Raw genomic sequence first — 20,775 nt, forward strand, 5'->3', positions numbered from 1 at the left:
TGCAAGAGCGGTCAGGCATTGGATCAGGCTGCCAAGGGAGGCTGTGGAGTCACCATCCCCGGAGGCGTCTAAACAACCACACAGACCTGGCCTTTTGGGACATAGTTTATTGGTCACAGTGATGTTATGTTTGACTTGATCTTCGAGGTCTTTTCCAAGGGAAGCAATTCAACAATTCTATGGCTAAGAGCTATAGTACGGCCACGGGTGCAGTGCTAGGGTTGCTCCCCTGGGGTGTGGAGTCCTCCTGCCTGCAGCTGTAAGGGGAACTCTGGGCTAGAGAAAACGACACAAACGGAGGGTAGGCGAGGCGGGTATTGCCCTTACCGATGGGGACACTATAGGTCCCTGCCGCCCCGCGGGGAGTCCACACTTTGCGGGGCATCCCCCGTGCCCCAAACACCCCACGGTGCACCCCCTGCGCCACAGCGCCTCCTACAGATCCCGTGGACCGATCTGCGCCACAGGTCTGCCCAATCAGAGAGGGAGCTGAGCTGTCACCGCTGCTTCTCTCCGCCAATCGAAAGTAGCAAAGGGCGGGACCGCAGAAAGCCGAGCACCCCACCGGAAGAGTATGCCGGACACAACTTCCTCTGTCGTCCCTCTTTGGTTCCGCCTCCCACCTCTCCTCCGCGTTCTGATGGGCTGCGCCTGCTGTCTCCAAGGCAGCGCGAAAGCTGATTGGACAGACTCCCTGCCCGTCCGCGCCGCTCACATCCGGGTCTCTGAGGCGCGGAGGCAACGGCCCTGGGCCGCCATTGTGGTGGGGGAGAGCGGGGCGTCGCGGCAGCCGGTGAGGGCGGACGGGAGGCCATGGGGATCCGGGGCGGGCGGGGGATGCCTGTGGGGACGGCGCGAGGGAGGCCGGGGATGGTCTTGTCCGCGCCCTGAGCCCTTTTCCACCCCTTCAGGTGCGTCACCATGGCTGCCGTCTTCCCGTACCGCGGCGGCTGCGCCCCGGTGCCCAACCCGCTGGCGCCGTTGCCCGACTACATGTCTGAGGAGAAGCTGCAGGAAAAAGGTGGGTAGGGCTGTCCCCTGCTCAGTCACATCCTCTGGAGCGGGTTCAGGCCTGACACCGCTGCCTCTCTCTGTCCCCGCAGCCCGCAAGTGGCAGCAGCTGCAGGCCAAGCGCTATGCAGAGAAGAGGAAATTCGGCTTCGTGGACGCGCAGAAAGAGGACATGCCCCCCGAGCACGTCCGGAAGATCATCCGCGACCACGGTGACATGACCAACAGGAAATTCCGTCATGACAAACGCGTCTACCTGGGGTAAGGGAGCCCCCCGCTGTGTGACAGAGCTCAGCCGAGGCCTCCTCCACCGGCTTGTCAGAGCTCCTCACTGATGGTTGGAGGGAGAGCCTCTTCTCCAGACAGCTTTCCATATCGATTGTGCATAAAAACCAGCAGGGTAGCTCAGTGGGGATGGGATAACCAGTTGCACAAGGGTAGCAGTGCAGAAGATAAGCAAAGGAAGCTTCTTTGAATTTATAAGAGCCACCCTGGATAACACTTTGTCTTAGAAGTTGGAGGAGACTATAATGTGGGCAGCATGCAGTTTTTTGCAGGACTAAAAAGTACTGTGAGTGCTTCTTTGCTGCTTGGTTTCAGAGAGCCATCAGTGCAGCTCAGGATGCACTGCACTAACTTACAGCTACCCATAAAACCTCCACAAACTCATTTGAAATGTTTCTGTTGCATTTGTAACACCTAATGCATGACAGTCTCTCAGAATCCAAACCACCAGATAAACATTTCGTGGTGAGCTGCATAAAGCACAAGGTTAGAATAGGAAGCTCCTGGATTCATCACTGGAGGCCTTTCTTAACAGGTTAGATGAGCAATTTCCAGGAGTGAAAGGTGTGGAGGTAATTGGGCTTGTGTCAGGTGGGTGGCTGTTCTCTTGTCATCCCTTCCAACTCTTGATTTGTGATTGCAGTGCTCTGAAGTACATGCCCCATGCTGTTCTGAAGCTCTTGGAGAACATGCCCATGCCCTGGGAGCAAATCAGAGATGTTCCAGTTCTGTACCATATCACAGGCGCCATCTCCTTTGTGAATGAGATCCCCTGGGTCATAGAGCCGGTGTACATTGCTCAGTGGGGGTAAGTGCCTTCTTCCTTCCTCCACCCTGCTGGGAACTTGTAGGCAAACGCTTGTGCATCCACAGGACAGGTAGCATTTGATGGTCTCTGTTTCCACCAGGTCAATGTGGATTATGATGAGGCGAGAGAAAAGGGATCGGCGTCACTTCAAGAGGATGAGGTTCCCCCCATTTGATGATGAAGAACCCCCTCTGGATTATGCTGATAATATCCTGGATGTGGAGCCCCTGGAAGCCATTCAGCTTGAGCTGGATCCAGAGGAGGATGCCCCTGTACTGGACTGGTTCTATGACCACCAGCCGCTGAAGGACAACAGGAAGTACGTGCCGCTCTGATGGCTCACTGGGAGAGGAGAGAAATAAATGCACTGCATAAACTACCTGTGTATAGCAGCATATAACCTTTGGTTGTGTTGTGGTGGGCTCTGTGTGTGATACTGATGGGGAGACAAAAACTTCCTCTCAAGGATGAGAGGGAGAACCTGATGATGGTACAGTTCTACCTCTTGTCTTCAGCATCCAGCCAGGGCAAACAAGGCTTCACTGTCCGGGAGGTTGGTGCCCAGCTAACTAAAACTGATGTTACTTAGCATGCCATAAGGATGACAACCTGGATTGTCTAGTTGAAATTTGAATGGACATTTGCTTAAGAGTTCACAGATGTTGTGTTTGAGTTTGGCTATGGAGGAAGAGAGGAGCTGGTGTAGTTGGTCATTTTCTGGGTAGATGTAGTCCATGGTCTGTTTCTCTCTAGAGGGGCTTGTGTGTTTGGCTGTCCTTGCTGTTTACAGCAAACAGTGGGTGGTGAAAGGTGTTTGATTATCTCTGGTCCTTTGTTAAAGCTTCAGTTGCCTTCTGGCTGTCTACTGAGTGCCTGTGCCCTGTTCTTTTGCAGGTATGTGAATGGTTCCACCTACCAGCGTTGGCAGTTCACCTTGCCAATGATGTCCACGCTGTACCGACTGGCCAACCAGCTGCTCACCGACCTCGTGGATGACAACTATTTCTATTTATTTGACCTGAAGGCCTTCTTTACTTCCAAGGCACTGAACATGGCTATTCCTGGAGGTCCCAAGTTTGAGCCTCTTGTCAGAGACATCAACCTTCAGTAAGTGTTGTGTTTGGGAGGAAAAGTTAAGTGGTTATCTGGGAAAAGGGCTGGGAAGGTTCATGTGTTATCAGGTGTCTTGCCTTGGGTGAGCTGTTCCTGGGTGTTTGCTCACTTCAGCATTCAGTCTGTGATGTGCTTGCTGCTTTGGACACTGAATGGTTGTTAGCATGAAGAGAAGGCTAAAAGAAATGGATGTTAGGAAGAAGTTCTATACAGAAAGAGTGATTGCGCTATGGAATGGGCTGCCCGGGGAGGTGGTGGAGTCGCCGTCATTGAAGGTGTTCAGAAGGAGACTTGATGGGGTGCTTGGTGCCATGGGTTAGCTGTTTGGGTGGGTTGGATTGGTTGATGGGTTGGACACGATGATCTTGAAGGTCTCTTCCAACCTGGTTTGGTTTATTCTAATAAAGGTTTATTCTAAAAGCCCTGATGTCATGTCTTGCATCAGAAATGTTTGCCTTTCTGTCCCCCTGAGCACTCCTACAACAATTTCTTCTTGTCTCATTTGAGGGATGAAGACTGGAATGAATTTAATGACATCAACAAGATCATCATCAGGCAGCCCATCAGGACAGAGTACAAAATCGCTTTCCCATACCTGTACAATAACCTGCCCCACCACGTCCACCTCACCTGGTAAGTGCAGCAGCCTCAGGAGCAAGGAGAGCAGGGGACAGCTGTTGGGATGCTCCAATGCATGTCTGTCTTTCAGGTATCACACTCCAAACGTGGTTTTCATTAAAACAGAGGATCCTGATCTCCCAGCTTTCTACTTTGATCCACTGATCAACCCTATCTCACACAGACATTCTGTCAAGGTGAGTCACTGTCCAGGAGAGCCCTGCCTGTGGAGGTGGTGGGGCTTTGTTTGCAGCCTTGCCTCTGATAGTGGCACCCATAGGCATTTCAGGAGAAAGCAGTAGCCCTTCCACAAACAAAACCCCCCTTAACTGACTACAAACTGTCTACTTGCAGAGTTGCACAAAGCTGTCTCCTTTGGTCTCTAGGATAAACCCCAGGACATAATTAACAGTCATTTTGCATAGCTTCTTTACCTTTTTGGTTGCCCTTTATGGAGCTGCTTACCTCCATAGTACCTAGCTCAGGATCTAGCAGCCAAAGTTAGGCCTTAGGCCCACTGGGGCCTTGTGAAATGCTTGTTGTTTCTCTGATATTCAGCACTGTCACACTTCTACCTTGACAGCAAAGAACTGTTTTTTCACTCAGTTAACTCTGGAAACTGAGCTGAAGTAACCAGGGAGCAAATGTTGTGTGGTGTTTGTGCATTTCAGAGCCAGGAACCATTGCCTGATGATGATGAAGAGTTTGAGTTGCCAGAGTTTGTGGAACCTTTCCTGAAGGATACCCCACTCTACACAGATAACACAGCCAATGGCATTGCTCTGCTGTGGGCCCCACGACCCTTCAACTTGAGGTCTGGGAGGACTCGGAGAGCTCTTGATATCCCACTGGTTAAGAACTGGTGAGTTCTGTCCTAGGGGAAGAAATGTTTTGGTGATCCTGACACAAGAATCCTGTGGTGACTAGTGATTTTAGGAGAGTTTCTAGAGACTTGTTCCTGGTTTCTAGAGATTTTGGGAGAGGTTGTTCTCTAAGGAATGTGAGTTCCCTGAGAAACTGAAGTCCAGTTTATCCCCAGGTATCGTGAGCACTGCCCAGCAGGCCAGCCCGTGAAAGTGAGAGTCTCCTACCAGAAGTTACTGAAATACTATGTTCTAAATGCACTCAAGCACAGACCCCCCAAGGCCCAGAAGAAGAGGTAGGTGGTGGGGTCTGCTCAGTGGGGAAGTACTGGTCTGTGTGAGGGACTCAGCTGATGATGCTCTTTGCTCTCTCCAGGTACCTCTTCCGCTCCTTCAAAGCTACGAAGTTTTTCCAGTCGACGAAGCTGGACTGGGTGGAAGTTGGCCTGCAGGTGTGTCGCCAGGGCTACAATATGCTGAACTTGCTGATCCACAGAAAGAACCTGAACTACCTGCACTTGGATTACAACTTCAACCTGAAGCCCGTGAAGACCCTCACCACTAAGGTATTGGTCCACGTGTTATTTCACTCCAAAGCGAAGTGTACTTGAAAATTGCTAAGCAGTTGCTGTACAGATGGGCTGAACTGGAGCTGTTCCACTCTTGTATAACATGTTTACATACATTCTGCCTTTTGGACTCTTCCAGGAAAGGAAGAAATCTCGTTTTGGTAATGCTTTCCATCTGTGCCGAGAGGTTCTGCGGCTGACAAAGCTGGTGGTGGACAGCCACGTCCAATACAGACTTGGAAATGTGGATGCCTTCCAGGTGGGCTCTCCTTTTTGTTGCTTGTTTTTTGAAGGGGGAGGAGGGGAGGTTGAGAGGAAGAGTCAGGTATCTGGGTAGGCTTACACAGGGCACTTCAGGGCAGGGATGCCCAAAGTAGGATGCTCCTGGGAGGTGTTCAAGGCCAGGTTGGATGAGGCCTTGAGCAACCTGATCTAGTGGAAGCTGTCTAGGTTGGAGCTAGATGATCTTGGTCCCTTCCAATCCAAACTATCCTATGAAAATGACTGAATGCTGCAGTGTTATGAAGAAGAGGGAGAACCATGGAAACTTTCAGCATGGTGTGAAGTTCTGCTCTTCACCCCAGCTGATAAGCATTGATTGTTACAGGAGTCAATGTCAGGAGCTTTATCTGGCCTCATACACTTTGCCCCTGGCTGTAAAACAAACCTGGCTTCTTGAGGCAGTGTGTGTGGTGTTTATTGTCCTCTGACTGTGCTCCCTGTGTTCCAGTTGGCAGATGGTTTGCAGTACATCTTTGCCCACGTGGGTCAGCTGACAGGAATGTACCGATACAAGTACAAGCTGATGAGGCAGATCCGTATGTGCAAGGACCTGAAACATCTCATCTACTACAGGTTTAACACAGTAAGTTCCACCTTTCCATGTGATGGTAGCCCCAGGTAAACTGAGCAGCAAAGGAGGGGTTCTAGAGTGTCAGGAAGTGACCTGATACTACTGTGTCTCTATTCTTCCAGGGGCCTGTGGGCAAAGGTCCTGGCTGTGGCTTCTGGGCTCCAGGATGGAGAGTGTGGCTGTTCTTCATGAGGGGCATCACACCGCTGCTGGAACGCTGGCTGGGGAATCTGCTGGCCAGGCAGTTTGAAGGTCAGCACACTCTGTCAGTTTTGGATGTGGGAGGAGAGTGTGTTAAAGATTAATGCTGATTAGATGCCAGCTGGAGCTCCAGTTTTCTGTTCCTAATGGTGATCTGTATCCATGCTCCGTGTCAGTCCCAAGAGCTAGTGACTGATTCAGAGCTCTTTAAGAGACCAGTGTGCCCAGGATAGATTCCAAATGGAAGTGGGATTCCCTGCTCCATAGCACTGTGGGTTTCATAGCCTCCTAATCATCTGTTCCAAACACATCACTGATGTGGTGGTGTAATTTCTGCAGACCTCCTGCACCTCCATACACTCCTGTGGTGGGAGGAAGAGGAGCAGTGACACTGGTCACTGGCAGTGACACTCTGACAGAGTCAGCTGCTGAATTACTTCGCTTCTTTCAGGCCGTCACTCCAAGGGTGTAGCAAAGACTGTCACAAAGCAGCGTGTGGAGTCTCACTTTGACCTGGAGCTGAGGGCAGCTGTTATGCATGACATCCTGGACATGATGCCAGAAGGAATCAAACAGAACAAAGCCAGAACCATCCTGCAGCATCTGAGCGAGGCTTGGCGGTGCTGGAAAGCCAATATCCCCTGGAAGGTCAGTCTCTGGCTTGGCCTTTTCCTTCCATGTTAGCACCTCCCAGGTGGATCTGCTCTTGTTGAAGATTCCTACTGCCATTTTCCTCAAGTTCCTGTTCTTCCCCAGGTGCCAGGGCTGCCAACTCCTATTGAGAACATGATCCTGAGGTATGTGAAGGCAAAAGCTGACTGGTGGACAAACACAGCTCACTACAACAGGGAGCGGATCCGCCGGGGTGCCACCGTAGACAAAACCGTCTGCAAGAAGAACCTGGGCCGGCTGACCAGGCTCTACTTAAAAGCTGAGCAGGAACGGCAACATAATTACCTGAAGGTACTTCTGTCCAGCCTGAGGTTGCCCAAATTGGTGCTGTTTTCATGGGGAAGCTTTCACTGACTAATAGTGGTGATGTGGTTCTGCAGGACGGGCCTTACATCACTGCGGAAGAGGCTGTTGCTGTGTACACCACCACAGTGCACTGGCTGGAAAGCAGGAGGTTCTCGCCCATTCCTTTCCCCCCGCTGTCCTACAAGCACGACACCAAGTTGCTCATATTAGCCCTGGAGAGGCTGAAGGAAGCTTACAGGTAAGCAGTGGGAAGCAGTTGTGTTCTTCAGGGGCAGACACCTGCACTGGGAAAGGCTCCTGAAGCTTTGTTCCCTGTTATTCCTGGAATCGAGTGTGTGGTTAAACTTCCCCCAGTGGGCTGGTAAAGGCTGTAGATTCTTTGTGGACTCTGCCATCTGGGGCAAAACCATTGCTGTGCTCCTCAGCTTGGGGATGTGGATTGGGAAGAGTTTCAGATCTTGATCTGCTGGGTCAAATAATGGCTTTCAGCAGTTTCATGCAGTGGCTGTTAGTGTGTTCGTGCTTAGGTGCATGAGCTGTTCTTTCTGGCTTTCAGTGTGAAATCTCGCCTGAATCAGTCACAGAGAGAGGAGCTGGGCTTGATTGAACAGGCTTATGATAACCCCCATGAAGCTCTGTCCAGAATCAAACGACACCTTTTAACTCAGAGAGCCTTCAAGGAGGTAAGTGTGCTCCTGAATGCCACATGGTGCACTCGGGAACTAAACAGCCCTAAGACTTTGTGTTCTCTGCCAGCCATAAGCCTCAGTTTTGCCTCTTCTTTTTCAGGTGGGTATTGAGTTCATGGATCTCTACAGCCACTTAGTTCCTGTTTATGATGTTGAGCCCTTGGAGAAAATCACAGATGCTTACCTGGATCAGTACTTGTGGTATGAAGCCGATAAGCGAAGGCTCTTCCCTCCGTGGATCAAACCTGCTGACACTGAACCTCCTCCACTGTTGGTGTACAAGTGGTGCCAAGGTTAGTGACTGCAATCAGAGACTATTTTGTAGGTTAATACACCTGTGCATATACTGGAGGAGAACTTCCACAGCATTGGTGCTTGGTGACATGATTCTTTTTCCATTTCTGGGTAGCCTGAAAGGACCAGAGGCTGATGAATCAGGCATTGCAGGAATAGGAGCCCTTGCCTTGACCTCCTGTGCCCAGGAGGATGCTTTTGCACTCTGATGTGTCAGATGGTGTGACAAGCTTGTTTGTCTCCTCAGGCATTAACAATCTCCAGGATGTTTGGGAAACAAGTGAGGGTGAATGCAACGTGATGCTGGAGTCCCGCTTTGAGAAGATGTATGAGAAGATTGACCTGACCTTGCTCAACAGGCTGCTGCGTCTCATTGTGGATCACAACATTGCTGACTACATGACAGCCAAGAACAACGTGGTGATCAACTACAAGGTAACCAGTGCTAGCAGCAAAGGGAGTATGTGGGCTGTAAAATAGAGAGGGTTTGGAGACTGTTGGAGGAGGAAGGCACTTAAGACTTGCCAGGAAAAGAAGTGATGAGGGAAAAACCTTTCTAGGTCCTGCTGAAGAGCATCTCTCAGGTCAGAGGTCTCTGGTATGTTGTGCCAGGTTCTGACTCTTCCCTCTCGTTTCCTCAGGACATGAATCACACAAACTCTTACGGAATTATTCGTGGGCTGCAGTTTGCCTCCTTCATTGTCCAGTACTATGGGCTTGTGATGGACTTGCTGGTGCTGGGTCTGCACCGTGCCAGTGAGATGGCTGGGCCTCCCCAGATGCCAAATGACTTCCTGAGCTTCCAAGACATTGCCACCGAGGTGGCCCATCCCATCCGCCTCTTCTGCAGATACATCGACCGTATCCACATCTTCTTCAGGTGAGACCCCCGGGGCCCTGCTTGCCTCAGGTGAACTCCAGTTCTGGCATCTTGCAGCAGATGCTGTGAAGGTGGGAATTAGTATGCTCCTGTTCCATGTTTTGGTTCCTGACCTTTCTCAGCAAAGGGAATGGTCTGAACTGACAGACTTCCCAGAACATGCCTCCTCTGGCTTTTTCAGTTCAGTGCTAATGAAACTGAAGTCTTCTTCAGTGTGAGGATGCTGGGATTGGATGCAGGTTGCCCTCAAACATGCTATGGCTATCACCTATCCATAGATTTATGGAATGGTTTGAGTTGGAAGGGACCTTAAAGATCATCTAGTTCCACCCTCTATGCTATTGGCAGGGACACCTTGCACTAGACCAAATTGCTCAAGGCCTCACCCAACATAGCCTTGAACACCTCCAGGGAAGGGGCGTTCACGACCTCCCTGGGCAAGTCCTTATCTGTCTGGACAGGGTGGTGTTCTGAGGAGTTGGTGGTGTCACCCCAGATGCACGTCTGTGCATTTGCAGGTTTACAGCAGACGAGGCCAGAGACTTGATTCAGCGATACCTGACGGAGCATCCCGATCCCAACAACGAGAACATCGTCGGCTACAACAACAAGAAGTGCTGGCCCCGGGACGCTCGGATGCGCCTCATGAAGCATGATGTGAACCTGTGAGTGCTGCAGCCTGGAACATTAGCTGTGATAAGTGTCCATTAGCGACTGATAGGTGCTCAGGAAGAGAGAATAGGGGTCTGCTCTGTAATTCTGACAGCGTGTGGTGGGTTTAGGGGCTGCAGAGCCAGGGGAGCACTGGGAACTTGCTCAGTTTGCATTTTGCTTCACTAGCAGCCAGCCTCTCACTGTGCACATCTTGTTTCCCAGTGGTCGTGCCGTGTTCTGGGATATCAAGAACCGCCTGCCTCGGTCGGTCACCACGGTGCAGTGGGAGAACAGCTTCGTGTCCGTGTACAGCAAGGACAACCCCAACCTCCTGTTCAACATGTGCGGCTTCGAGTGCCGCATCCTGCCCAAGTGCCGCACCAGCTACGAGGAGTTCACCCACAAGGACGGTGTCTGGAACCTGCAAAATGAGGTAGGGGGAGGGTTTAACAGGCTGGGAGAGCAGAGCTTATAGCTGGATTTGTTCAGTCTTGAGAGGAGGAGGCTTAGGGGAGACCTTATTACCACATACCAGTACCTAGAGGTTGGCTACCAAGAGTATGGAGACTCCCTTTTTGTAAGGAGTCACTTGGAAAAGGGAATGGGTGATGAGTGCAGGTTACTCCTGGGGTGGTTCCAATGGGACTCCAGAAGAAAATGTTTCACCATGAGATCAGTAAGACATTGGAATCACCTCCCAGGGATAGTGGTGGATTTCCCTATACTGGACAGTTTCAAGGCTCAGTTTGACAGGGTGCTGGGTCAGCTCCTTTTAACTCTGCTATTACCTAGAAAGGTTGAACCAGATGATCTTTGGGGGCCCTTCCAGCCTGGCATTCTGTGATACTGTGAACAGCACAGATGGACTCAATATGAACTTTCCTTGCTGGGAGGGGTGAGAACTCCTTGTCTGGGCATGCTGGGGGCCCTGAAGCTGAAGAGATGCTGTTCAGCCTCATCTCTTCCCATGTTCACAAATGTCTGATAGCAAGAGCTTGTTCTACTGGGTTTGTATTGGAGAGGGAGCCCCCAGGAAGGAGCTGATGTTCCTGTGCTCCTGCAGGTCACCAAGGAGCGCACAGCTCAGTGCTTCCTGCGTGTGGATGATGAGTCTATGCAGAGATTCCACAACAGAGTGAGGCAGATCCTCATGGCATCTGGCTCCACAACCTTCACTAAGGTAGGGTGGCAAGAAGGAGTGCGACAGAGCTTTCTGCAGGTGTCCGGAGCACAGGCTGAGCATTGATCCTTTGCTTTCCTGTCTAGATTGTCAATAAATGGAATACAGCTCTGATTGGCTTGATGACATACTTCAGGGAAGCTGTTGTGAATACTCAGGAGCTGCTTGATTTGCTGGTGAAATGTGAGAATAAAATCCAGACTCGGATCAAGATTGGTCTGAACTCCAAAATGCCCAGCCGCTTCCCACCCGTGGTGTTCTACACCCCTAAAGAGCTGGGGGGCCTGGGCATGCTCTCCATGGGCCACGTTCTCATCCCCCAGTCTGACCTGAGGTGAGTTGTGCTGCTCTGACAGCTGCAGTGGTGATCTGTTAGATGCTCTTTCCCATAGCAATAGCTGAGAATGCTGACTTCTGCCAAGTTACAGCAGCTGCTTGCCCTTGCAGCAGGTTGTGACAGTGTGGCCTTGTGAAGTTCTGCCTTTCCCACCTGACTCTTGTGCCTCTTTGCTGCAGGTGGTCCAAGCAGACAGATGTTGGCATCACTCACTTCCGCTCAGGCATGAGTCACGAGGAGGATCAGCTGATCCCCAATCTGTATCGCTACATCCAGCCCTGGGAGAGCGAATTCATCGACTCGCAGAGGGTGTGGGCAGAGTACGCCCTGAAGCGGCAGGAGGCCATTGCCCAGAACAGGTATGGCCTTGTCTCTGGGGCTGAGCACAGGCTCTGCTGGGAGGTCTGCCACTGTCTCAGGGTTCTGGAGGCCTTGCTGGCCCTGTGATAATGTGCTACAAGCTGCCCACAAAGCTACTGTCCTACCTCTAGAGGAGGTGTGGGCTGTGCAGGCCAAAAGTGCAGCTGTGGCACAGCTGAAGGGAAATGGTGCTGCCAGGAAAAGCTGGCATCAGACCCACTTGCAGCTAGTTCTGCACACTTACAGAGCCAGGCTGCTTCTTTTGGTTGTTTGACATCAAGCCCAAGGGAAGTTCTCCTCCCCCTCTACTCTGCCCTAGTGAGATAACATCTTGAGTATTGTGTTCAGTTCCGGGCTCCCCACTTCAGGAGTGTCCAAAGGAGGGCTGTGAGGATGACTCAGAGACTGAACATTGCATTGCTGTGCCACTGAGAGACAACCAGGTGTGGGCATTCTGTTTGTGCAGGCGTCTGACGCTGGAGGACCTGGAGGACTCCTGGGACAGGGGCATCCCTCGTATCAACACCCTCTTCCAGAAGGACAGGCATACCCTGGCTTATGATAAAGGATGGAGAGTCAGGACTGACTTCAAACAGTATCAGGTACTGACTGGGGTTTTCTCTGGCTAAGTGGGAGGCTCACATTCCAGACAATGCCCTTTCACCTTGCATCACTGCAGGTGCTCATCCTGGTCTGTCTGCTGCAGGAAGAGCTTAGATCCATGTGCTGGGCCTAGCAGAGGCTGCTGAGACCCAAATTCTCCTAAATGTGTAGCTGTCCATTTCTGGAGCATTTTGACAGATTGAGAGCACCACACCTAGTGCAGCTCTGAAAGAAACACGTTCTGGGAGGGGTAAAAAAAGGTCCCAAAATAAACATTTCAAGGTCTTAAGTTTTAATAACAGTAGAAAGTTGTCTTATTTATAGCCTGTGATGGTAGCTCTGTAGAAGGGCAGTCCCTGAAAGATAAAAGCATCACCTTAGATTCCATCCAGCAGTACTGCCCTGCTTGCACAGGAGCTGTGACTGAGCTCATGTGCTTCAACTCTGCCCTCCGACACTGAGGCCGTGTAGCTTTTTTACTTACTTGCTGACACCATCATCGTCATTGGTTCCTACAGTGAGTGCAGCCAGGTTAAATGATGGGAGTAGAGAGCTGCTCACTAGTGTGCTGTTGTCTCCAGGTCCTGAAGCAGAACCCTTTCTGGTGGACACATCAACGCCACGATGGGAAACTCTGGAACCTGAACAACTACCGCACGGATATGATCCAGGCACTTGGGGGAGTGGAAGGCATCCTGGAGCACACTCTCTTCAAGGGCACTTACTTCCCAACATGGGAGGGTCTCTTCTGGTGAGAGAAACCTTGATGTGACCTTGTCTTGCAAACTGGAGCTTAGTAGTGCGCCAGGAGCCCTCAGCTCAGGCTGCCCTGACCTTGTTGAGGCTTTGCCATTCTGCAGTTGTCTTTGGAGCACACTCTGTGGATCAGTTGTGAGGGCACCTGGGATTGGGCTGTAGCTGAAGTTCAGCATGCAGATCCATGGAAGTTCCTTTGCATGAAACAACCTTTGCATGAACACAGCACCTCTGTGCTCCCTGCCTCTATTCCATGTGCCACATGGCAGTCAGTAGAGATGAGGAACATCTTAAACAACTGGCTGTCTGCCCCTTTCTAGGGAGAAGGCCAGCGGCTTTGAGGAGTCCATGAAGTGGAAGAAGCTGACAAATGCCCAGAGGTCGGGTTTGAACCAGATTCCAAACAGAAGGTTCACCCTGTGGTGGTCTCCTACCATTAACAGAGCTAATGTAAGTACCTCAAGCTTGTACCTGTAGGAACTTGCACACAATGAGAGCAGTTGCTCAGGCTGGTTCTGGAGAAGCTCTTGTGAACTAAACCTCCTTAGCAGTAGCTGTTGTGCTTTGTGAGCTGGGTGAGCTGTGTTGCTGCTGCCTTGTTCTCACAGCTGCTTTTCCTTTGCAGGTGTATGTTGGGTTTCAGGTGCAGCTGGATTTGACAGGCATCTTCATGCACGGCAAGATCCCCACGCTGAAGATTTCTCTCATTCAGATTTTCCGAGCTCACTTGTGGCAGAAGATCCACGAGAGCATTGTGATGGATTTGTGTCAGGTTGGTGTCTGTGCAGTGCACACATGCTCCCTTGTGCACCAGCAGCCTCTTGCTGGCAGCAGAGGTTGTCCCAGGGATTGTGGCTGGGCTGCCCCTTCTTCAGCAGCTTGGCAGAGGAGGGAAGGGAATGGGATTTTCCTGGATGCCTGCTGTAGCTCTGTGTTGAGGATAGATTCTTTAGCTGGGTTGGTTGGATACAGCTTGTCTTTGCCTTTTGCCCAGGTGTTTGATCAAGAGCTGGATGCTCTAGAGATTGAGACAGTGCAGAAGGAGACAATCCATCCCAGGAAGTCATACAAGATGAATTCCTCCTGTGCAGATATCCTCCTCTTTGCTTCTTACAAGTGGAATGTGTCACGTCCATCACTGCTTGCAGATTCCAAGTGAGTCTTTCTCTTTTCCCCTCCTCAGTCTTGCTGCAGAGCAGAGCTGCTCAGCTTGTCCTCCCAAGCCCTGCCTCTTGGGCCCCTGGGGCTGGTTTTCTTTGGTGACACAGGACACTGCCATGCTGGCAGAGCGCAGGGCTTGTTTGGGAGATGGTTACAGCACCCCCTAGCACTACCTTCTGCAGAACATGAGGACTGCCTTTGCTCCTGTTCTCTCTTCCAATTTACCTTTCCCCTGAGCCAGAGCTCAGGAGTTCCAAAAGGTTCTTCAGGAAGCCCCACAAAGCTCTGCTGCTCTCTAGGACCAGAATGTGGAGCGAATGGGACACTGTGCTGGTGCTATGTTCAGCTCAACTGAATCCTTACCAGACAGTCCCTGGGGGAGATGACTCTCATGACTCCACAGCAGAACAGTAACTGTGCTGCTTTGTTTAAACCTGCAGCTGAGCCCCACTGGCTGAGGTTTTCTCTTCACAGCTTCTACATTCAGCTGCTGTGTGAAAAGAGCAGCAGAAGCCTTTCTCAGGGTGATACACAAACAGTAGCCAGCTTCAGCGCTCACACTTGGTGGCAGTTACTCTGTGAAAGACATCACAACAGCTGCAGGAGGGTTTAGTTGAAGATTAAGTTGTTCTGGCATGCTTTCTCCTCAGAGATGTGATGGACAGCACCACCACTCAGAAGTACTGGATAGACATCCAGCTGCGCTGGGGAGATTACGACTCCCACGACATCGAGCGCTACGCCAGAGCCAAGTTCCTGGACTACACCACAGACAACATGAGCATCTACCCTTCTCCCACTGGTGTGCTCATTGCCATTGATCTGGCCTACAACTTGCACAGGTGAGAGCTGCACCTGCTGTGCTTCAGCTGGGAGTTCATGGCTCTGCCTTGGTGCATTTCCAGATGGGGTTGTGTTGCAGGCAAGGGGATGAGGGGAGAAGGCAGGAGCTGGAGGCAGGCAGTGGATGGGATGAGGCATCTTGGCAGTCCTTTGGGGTTGCCTTGTGCCTGCTCATTCAATAATTAATGGTTCATTTCTCCCAGCTCACTAATCATTTCTATCAGACTGTTCTTGGAGCTGAAGGACAGGCCTTGTTTCAAGGTCCACCTACAAGTGAAGACGACTGTTCTTCACTGAAGACCTAGGGGGAAAGTCCTAGCAAGCAAAGTTTTGCTCCAGTGTGCTTATTGGAGAGGATGGAGCTTTTCTGGGGCTGCAGCATACATGTGCTGTGGCTTCCTACTGAGAGGTAGTGCAGGGTGAACAGCTCCCAAGTGCATCACAAGAGAAACCACAGAGTAGGCAGCAGCAGGCAGAAAGGCACTTGGCTGCTACATGGGAAGACTTGTGCAGGGCTGTTGTCTCCTCATCTCAGAGCTGACAGTAACAACTAGGTCTTGTCCTTGTTTTCTTCTTCAGTGCTTATGGGAACTGGTTCCCAGGGAGCAAACCTCTGATCCAGCAGGCTATGGCCAAAATCATGAAGGCAAACCCTGCCCTGTATGTGTTGAGAGAACGAATCCGCAAGGGCCTGCAGCTGTACTCCTCCGAGCCCACAGAGCCATACCTCTCCTCCCAGAACTATGGAGAGCTCTTCTCCAACCAGATCATCTGGTTTGTAGATGACACCAACGTGTACAGAGTGACCATACACAAGGTGAGGCCACAGGTGTATCTGCAGGGGGGGAAAGGGCAGGAACTGGAGGTGCCCTGTGCCTCAGGGTGGTTGTGTGATGGAAATGCAGGCATCAGCATGGTCACACAGCGAGCTGGCTGTTGGCAGGGTGTGGGCAGGCTCTGTTTAGCTCCATGTACATGACACTTCTGATTGGTTTTGGGTTTTTTTTCAGACTTTTGAAGGGAATTTGACCACAAAGCCCATCAATGGAGCCATTTTCATCTTCAACCCCAGAACTGGACAGCTCTTCCTGAAGATCATCCATACATCTGTGTGGGCAGGACAGAAACGTCTAGGACAGGTAGGATCTGGCTACGGGCTGTGCTTTGGGCTGTGAGCTGAGGATGGGCTTTGACTGCTTGGGACATTCACTTGAGCAGAAAACATCATGAAGGTCTTCATCTTCCTTCCTCTTAACAAGTTTGGAGTTCCACTTTCCAGTGTGTAACTTGTGCTGAAGCAAGCTTGAGCATTGGCTGTGAGAGTGAAGGGGTGCAGGCAGTGGCGGTGTGAGGTTTTTGTCTCTGAAGTGTCAATAGCTCAGATCTTCAAGCAGGGCTTGAGGAGCAGTTGCAGTTACAGCAGTCACACTTGGCCATACATGCAGTGCAGTGGGAGGGGGACTCTCAGGTAGCAGGCCCAGGGAGGTGGTGCAGCCAGCTGCTCTTTCTGAGCCAGTCAGGGGTCACTCCCCTCCAGGAACAGAGGCTGCCCTCTAATCAGTAGGAAGGAAGTCCTGGGTCTTGCCACTGCTCTGAAACAAGCCATGAATTCCAGTTGTATTTGTAGGATTTGGTTTGAGTCTCTCTTGAGTCCCAAAGACATGGAGAGGCTGCTGTTAGCTGAGAGATTTCTCTAACCCTGCTGTCTTTCTCTAGCTGGCTAAGTGGAAGACTGCTGAAGAAGTGGCTGCTTTGATTCGGTCTCTTCCTGTGGAGGAACAGCCTAAGCAGATCATAGTGACACGGAAGGGCATGTTGGACCCACTTGAGGTAACAATGCAGATACTGCTCCATGGGGACATTGTAGAATCTTTGGGAGACTGCAGAACAGTCCTGGATTCTGTGAAGGACTTGATCTGGACTAATACTGTGCAGTAGTTGTGAGCTAATTCCTCCTCTTGACAAACTCCAGGTGCACCTGCTGGATTTCCCTAATATTGTGATCAAAGGCTCAGAGCTGCAGCTGCCCTTCCAGGCCTGTCTGAAAGTGGAAAAGTTTGGTGATCTCATCCTGAAGGCTACTGAACCCCAGATGGTTCTCTTCAATCTGTATGATGACTGGCTGAAAACCATCTCTTCCTACACGGTGAGCACAGTACACCCAGCCTGCAGTTTGCTTTGCCACTGATGGAAGGGGCAAGAGCCCAGGCATCACGGATCACTCACAGTGTGTTGCTGGGGATCACCTGGCTCCAAGTCTTGCCTTCACATTGCATGGGAAGTGCCAATAGAATCAATGTCAGTATGCCCAGGGCTTTGTTGGTTTGGTTTCCTTCTTCCTAACCACATCTGTTTTCCTTCTCCAAGGCATTCTCTCGTCTGATTCTGATTCTCCGGGCACTGCATGTGAACAACGACCGAGCCAAAGTCATTCTGAAGCCAGACAAGACAACCATAACAGAGCCTCACCACATCTGGCCAACCCTGACAGATGAGGAGTGGATCAAGGTGGAGGTGCAGCTGAAGGATCTCATCCTTGCTGACTATGGCAAGAAGAACAAGTAAGACACTGTCTAGCTGCAGTTTTTCCTTCCTGCTCTGCAGACAGTGTAGCCAGAGAGCTACTTGTGGAGGGCAGAAGACTTCAGGGAGCTTTGGCCACGAGCTGTCAGCTTTGAGAGGAAAATGATTGTTACTATTCATTGCAGATAAAAATATCTGTGCCAGATCTCCTCTGATCTGCACATTGTGATTTGGTCCCTTCTTTTGTCTAAAAAGTTGTGGTTTCATTTTTCTTAGTGTCTCGAGTGGATGTTCTGAGTTGTGCCTTAGTGGGAGGGTCCAGGATGCGTTCTGAAACGCCTGACTTGGGTGGATCTTCTCTTTCAGCGTGAACGTTGCGTCCCTGACCCAGTCAGAGATCCGAGACATTATCCTGGGCATGGAGATCTCTGCCCCCTCTCAGCAGAGACAGCAGATTGCAGAAATTGAGAAGCAAACCAAGGAGCAGTCCCAGCTGACAGCCACGCAGACCCGCACCGTCAACAAGCACGGGGATGAAATCATCACCTCCACAACCAGCAACTACGAAACCCAGACCTTCTCCTCCAAGACAGAGTGGCGAGTCAGGTAGGACAGCAGGCAGGGCTGGCAGGGGGTGCAACAGGTCAGAGTGCTCAGGAAGGGATGGGTGGTTGTAGCCAGGTGGGGGTTGGTCTCCTCTCCCAGGCAACCAGCAACAGAACAAGAGGACACAGTCTCAAGCTGTGTAGGGGGAAGTCTAGGCCTGATCATAGAAAGAAGCTCTTCACAGACAGAGAGATTGCCCATTGGAATGGGCTGCGCAGGGAGGCGGTGGGGTCAGTGTCCCTGGAGGTGTTTCAGAAGTGACTGGATGAGGCACTTAGTGCCATGGTCTAGTTGATTAGATGGGGCTGGGTGATCAGTTGGACTTCATGGTCTCGGAGGTCTCTTCCAACCTGGTTGAGCCTGTGAAACTCTGCTGCTGTGTGCACCTTCTGAGCATGGCCTCCCCTTCACAGAGCAATTTCTGCTGCCAACCTCCACCTGCGAACAAACCACATCTACGTCTCCTCAGACGACATCAAGGAGACAGGCTACACCTACATCCTGCCCAAGAATGTCCTGAAGAAGTTCATCTGCATCTCAGACCTGCGGGCCCAGGTGAGCATGCAGGGAGCCTGCCTCAGCCAAACCCCCTCTGCTGGGGCTCACACCAGTGGTCAGGAAGCAGTGGTGAGGGGCTGGGAGCTGGCTGCCAGCCACGTGAAGCCCTCTGTGCTCGAGTCACATTGGTAATAAGGCTGAGCACACAAGTTCTGACTACATCCTGGTGGCTCCTGGAGGTCCATCCTTGGGGGAAAATCATTAATGAATGAAACTGATGTTCTCCTCTGGTGAGAACTTGCTGGCCCAGAGAGCCTCTTCTTGGGAGCTAAGGGCAGGGCCTACTTACTCTCACACAGATACAAGGAGGTCTCTTCTGGCCTTCTAAGGCAGGTGTCTGTGTTCTTAGATTGCAGGGTACCTGTATGGAGTGAGCCCCCCTGACAACCCCCAAGTGAAGGAGATCAGATGCATTGTGATGGTGCCCCAGTGGGGAACACACCAGACTGTGCATCTCCCTGGGCAGCTGCCACAGCATGAGTATCTCAAGGTGAGTTGGACTTCTGCTCCTGGTGTGGATGGATGATCCCCATCTCCAGTAATGGGGACCTAAGGTGGTGGAGCAGCTTCCCGTGGCCTGTTGAAGATGTTGGGCTTTAAGAGCTTGGCCCAAAGCCATCCTGGTCTGGGGTCAGGTGGAAGGGAAGCCTTGCTTGGGATGGCCTTGTTTGAAATATCTTCTATTTGTCTTTTGTCAGGAAATGGAACCTTTGGGGTGGATTCACACTCAACCAAATGAGTCCCCTCAGCTCTCACCACAGGATGTCACCACCCATGCCAAGGTCATGGCTGACAACCCCTCCTGGGATGGGGAGAAGACCATCATCATCACCTGCAGGTGAGGAGCCTGTGTGCCCTGGCTGCTGAGGGAGCCTGGGGATATGTTGAGGTCTCAAACTAAACATGTGGCAGAAAGGGAGCATTTGCTCATTTCTGGTTTCCCTCCTCCATGCCAGATGAGTCTGACTTGCCCTGTCTCTCATTTCCTTCAGTTTCACACCAGGCTCCTGCACGCTGACAGCCTACAAGCTGACCCCCAGTGGCTATGAGTGGGGCAGGCAGAACACGGACAAGGGAAACAACCCCAAGGGCTACCTCCCGTCCCACTATGAGAGGGTGCAGATGCTGCTCTCAGATCGCTTCCTCGGCTTCTTCATGGTCCCAGCACAGGGGTCCTGGAACTACAACTTCATGGGTGAGCAGGACAGGAAGGGAGGGAATGTGAATAGCTTGGGGAGAAGGAAATGGCTCCTGGGATCGTTCTTGCCTGTTCCAAAGGCTGAGCTTCCTTGGAGTGGCTGGCAGGGATTGCAGCATTGTGGTCTGACCTTTCCCTGGTACCAGCACTGGGATGTCAGTTCTCTTGGTTTGTAAGAGAGCAAACTGATAGAGAGCAGAAATAGTCATCCTTTCTTTCTGGGTTGTAGTGTTGGGTCTGTTGGCACTGAATAATGAATCCCTGAGAGGCAGGAGAGGTGATAATGGAACAGGGCAGAGAAGAGCTGTGCCTGCTAGGGGAGTAAGAGGAGGTCCTGGTATGGTGGACCCCAGACAGCTGCAGGAGGGGTCAGGAAATGGGGAGTGTGTCAGGGTAGAAGGCTTCACCAAGCTCCTGCTGAGTGGTGGAGGCAGGAGTGGCTTCAGGTGGGTCATGGCCTCTCTCTTCCAGGTGTTCGTCACGACCCCAACATGAAGTACGAGCTGCAGCTGGCCAACCCCAAGGAGTTCTACCACGAGGTCCATCGCCCTTCTCACTTCCTCAACTTCGCCCTGCTGCAGGAGGGGGAGGTCTACTCTGCCGACCGGGAGGACCTCTATGCCTAGTGCTGGGCCCCTCTGCACACCTGCTCCTGGTCCTTCACGCCGTGTCCTGCCCTTGCCCCCGACTCTTAGTACTGTTGATATTCAACAGCGTGTGCGTGCCGCTGCCCTGGCCCCTGCTCGCCCCCGTAGCCCCTCGGTGCGGTGTCACGGTTGTTGTTGTGTCTTTAGCCTCAATAAATTTTGTACGAACGGGAGCGCTGCCGGCGAG

At 51.6% G+C, this 20,775-nt stretch overlaps 1 protein-coding gene across 1 annotated transcript; it reads left to right on the top strand.

The window, feature by feature from the left end:
* The first annotated feature begins 704 nt into the window (after positions 1-704).
* On the top strand, positions 705-20,761 carry PRPF8 (pre-mRNA processing factor 8). The gene is made up of 43 exons (XM_068154622.1): positions 705-793; positions 912-1,021; positions 1,104-1,272; positions 1,940-2,104; positions 2,205-2,423; positions 2,999-3,211; positions 3,725-3,850; positions 3,927-4,032; positions 4,507-4,697; positions 4,875-4,994; positions 5,075-5,264; positions 5,407-5,526; positions 5,998-6,132; positions 6,243-6,372; positions 6,773-6,969; positions 7,078-7,284; positions 7,374-7,537; positions 7,856-7,982; positions 8,089-8,281; positions 8,530-8,717; positions 8,924-9,162; positions 9,681-9,827; positions 10,039-10,249; positions 10,880-10,996; positions 11,083-11,330; positions 11,513-11,692; positions 12,160-12,295; positions 12,878-13,047; positions 13,373-13,502; positions 13,678-13,824; positions 14,047-14,207; positions 14,864-15,055; positions 15,636-15,873; positions 16,067-16,195; positions 16,773-16,886; positions 17,029-17,202; positions 17,424-17,617; positions 17,946-18,185; positions 18,599-18,740; positions 19,093-19,233; positions 19,442-19,581; positions 19,736-19,938; positions 20,413-20,761. Exons 2-43 carry the CDS (start codon positions 922-924, stop codon positions 20,565-20,567), a joined length of 7,008 nt encoding a protein of 2,335 aa, XP_068010723.1. The 5' UTR covers positions 705-793; positions 912-921; the 3' UTR covers positions 20,568-20,761.
* Positions 20,762-20,775: the final 14 nt, after the last annotated feature.

Source organism: Melanerpes formicivorus, unplaced genomic scaffold (assembly GCF_026170545.1).
Source record: "Melanerpes formicivorus ecotype bairdi unplaced genomic scaffold, bMelFor1.0.p_v2 SCAF_29, whole genome shotgun sequence".
NCBI classification, from domain to species: domain Eukaryota; kingdom Metazoa; phylum Chordata; class Aves; order Piciformes; family Picidae; genus Melanerpes; species Melanerpes formicivorus.

Bases quoted from the DNA above. Each gene is read 5' to 3' on its own strand.
- PRPF8 (XM_068154622.1), top strand. From the start codon at position 922: ATGGCTGCCGTCTTCCCGTACCGCGGCGGCTGCGCCCCGGTGCCCAAC. The intron at 6,373-6,772 runs GTCAGCACACTC...CGCTTCTTTCAG, and splicing joins GCTGGCCAGGCAGTTTGAAG to GCCGTCACTCCAAGGGTGTA. The intron at 15,874-16,066 runs GTGAGGCCACAG...GTTTTTTTTCAG, and splicing joins ACAGAGTGACCATACACAAG to ACTTTTGAAGGGAATTTGAC.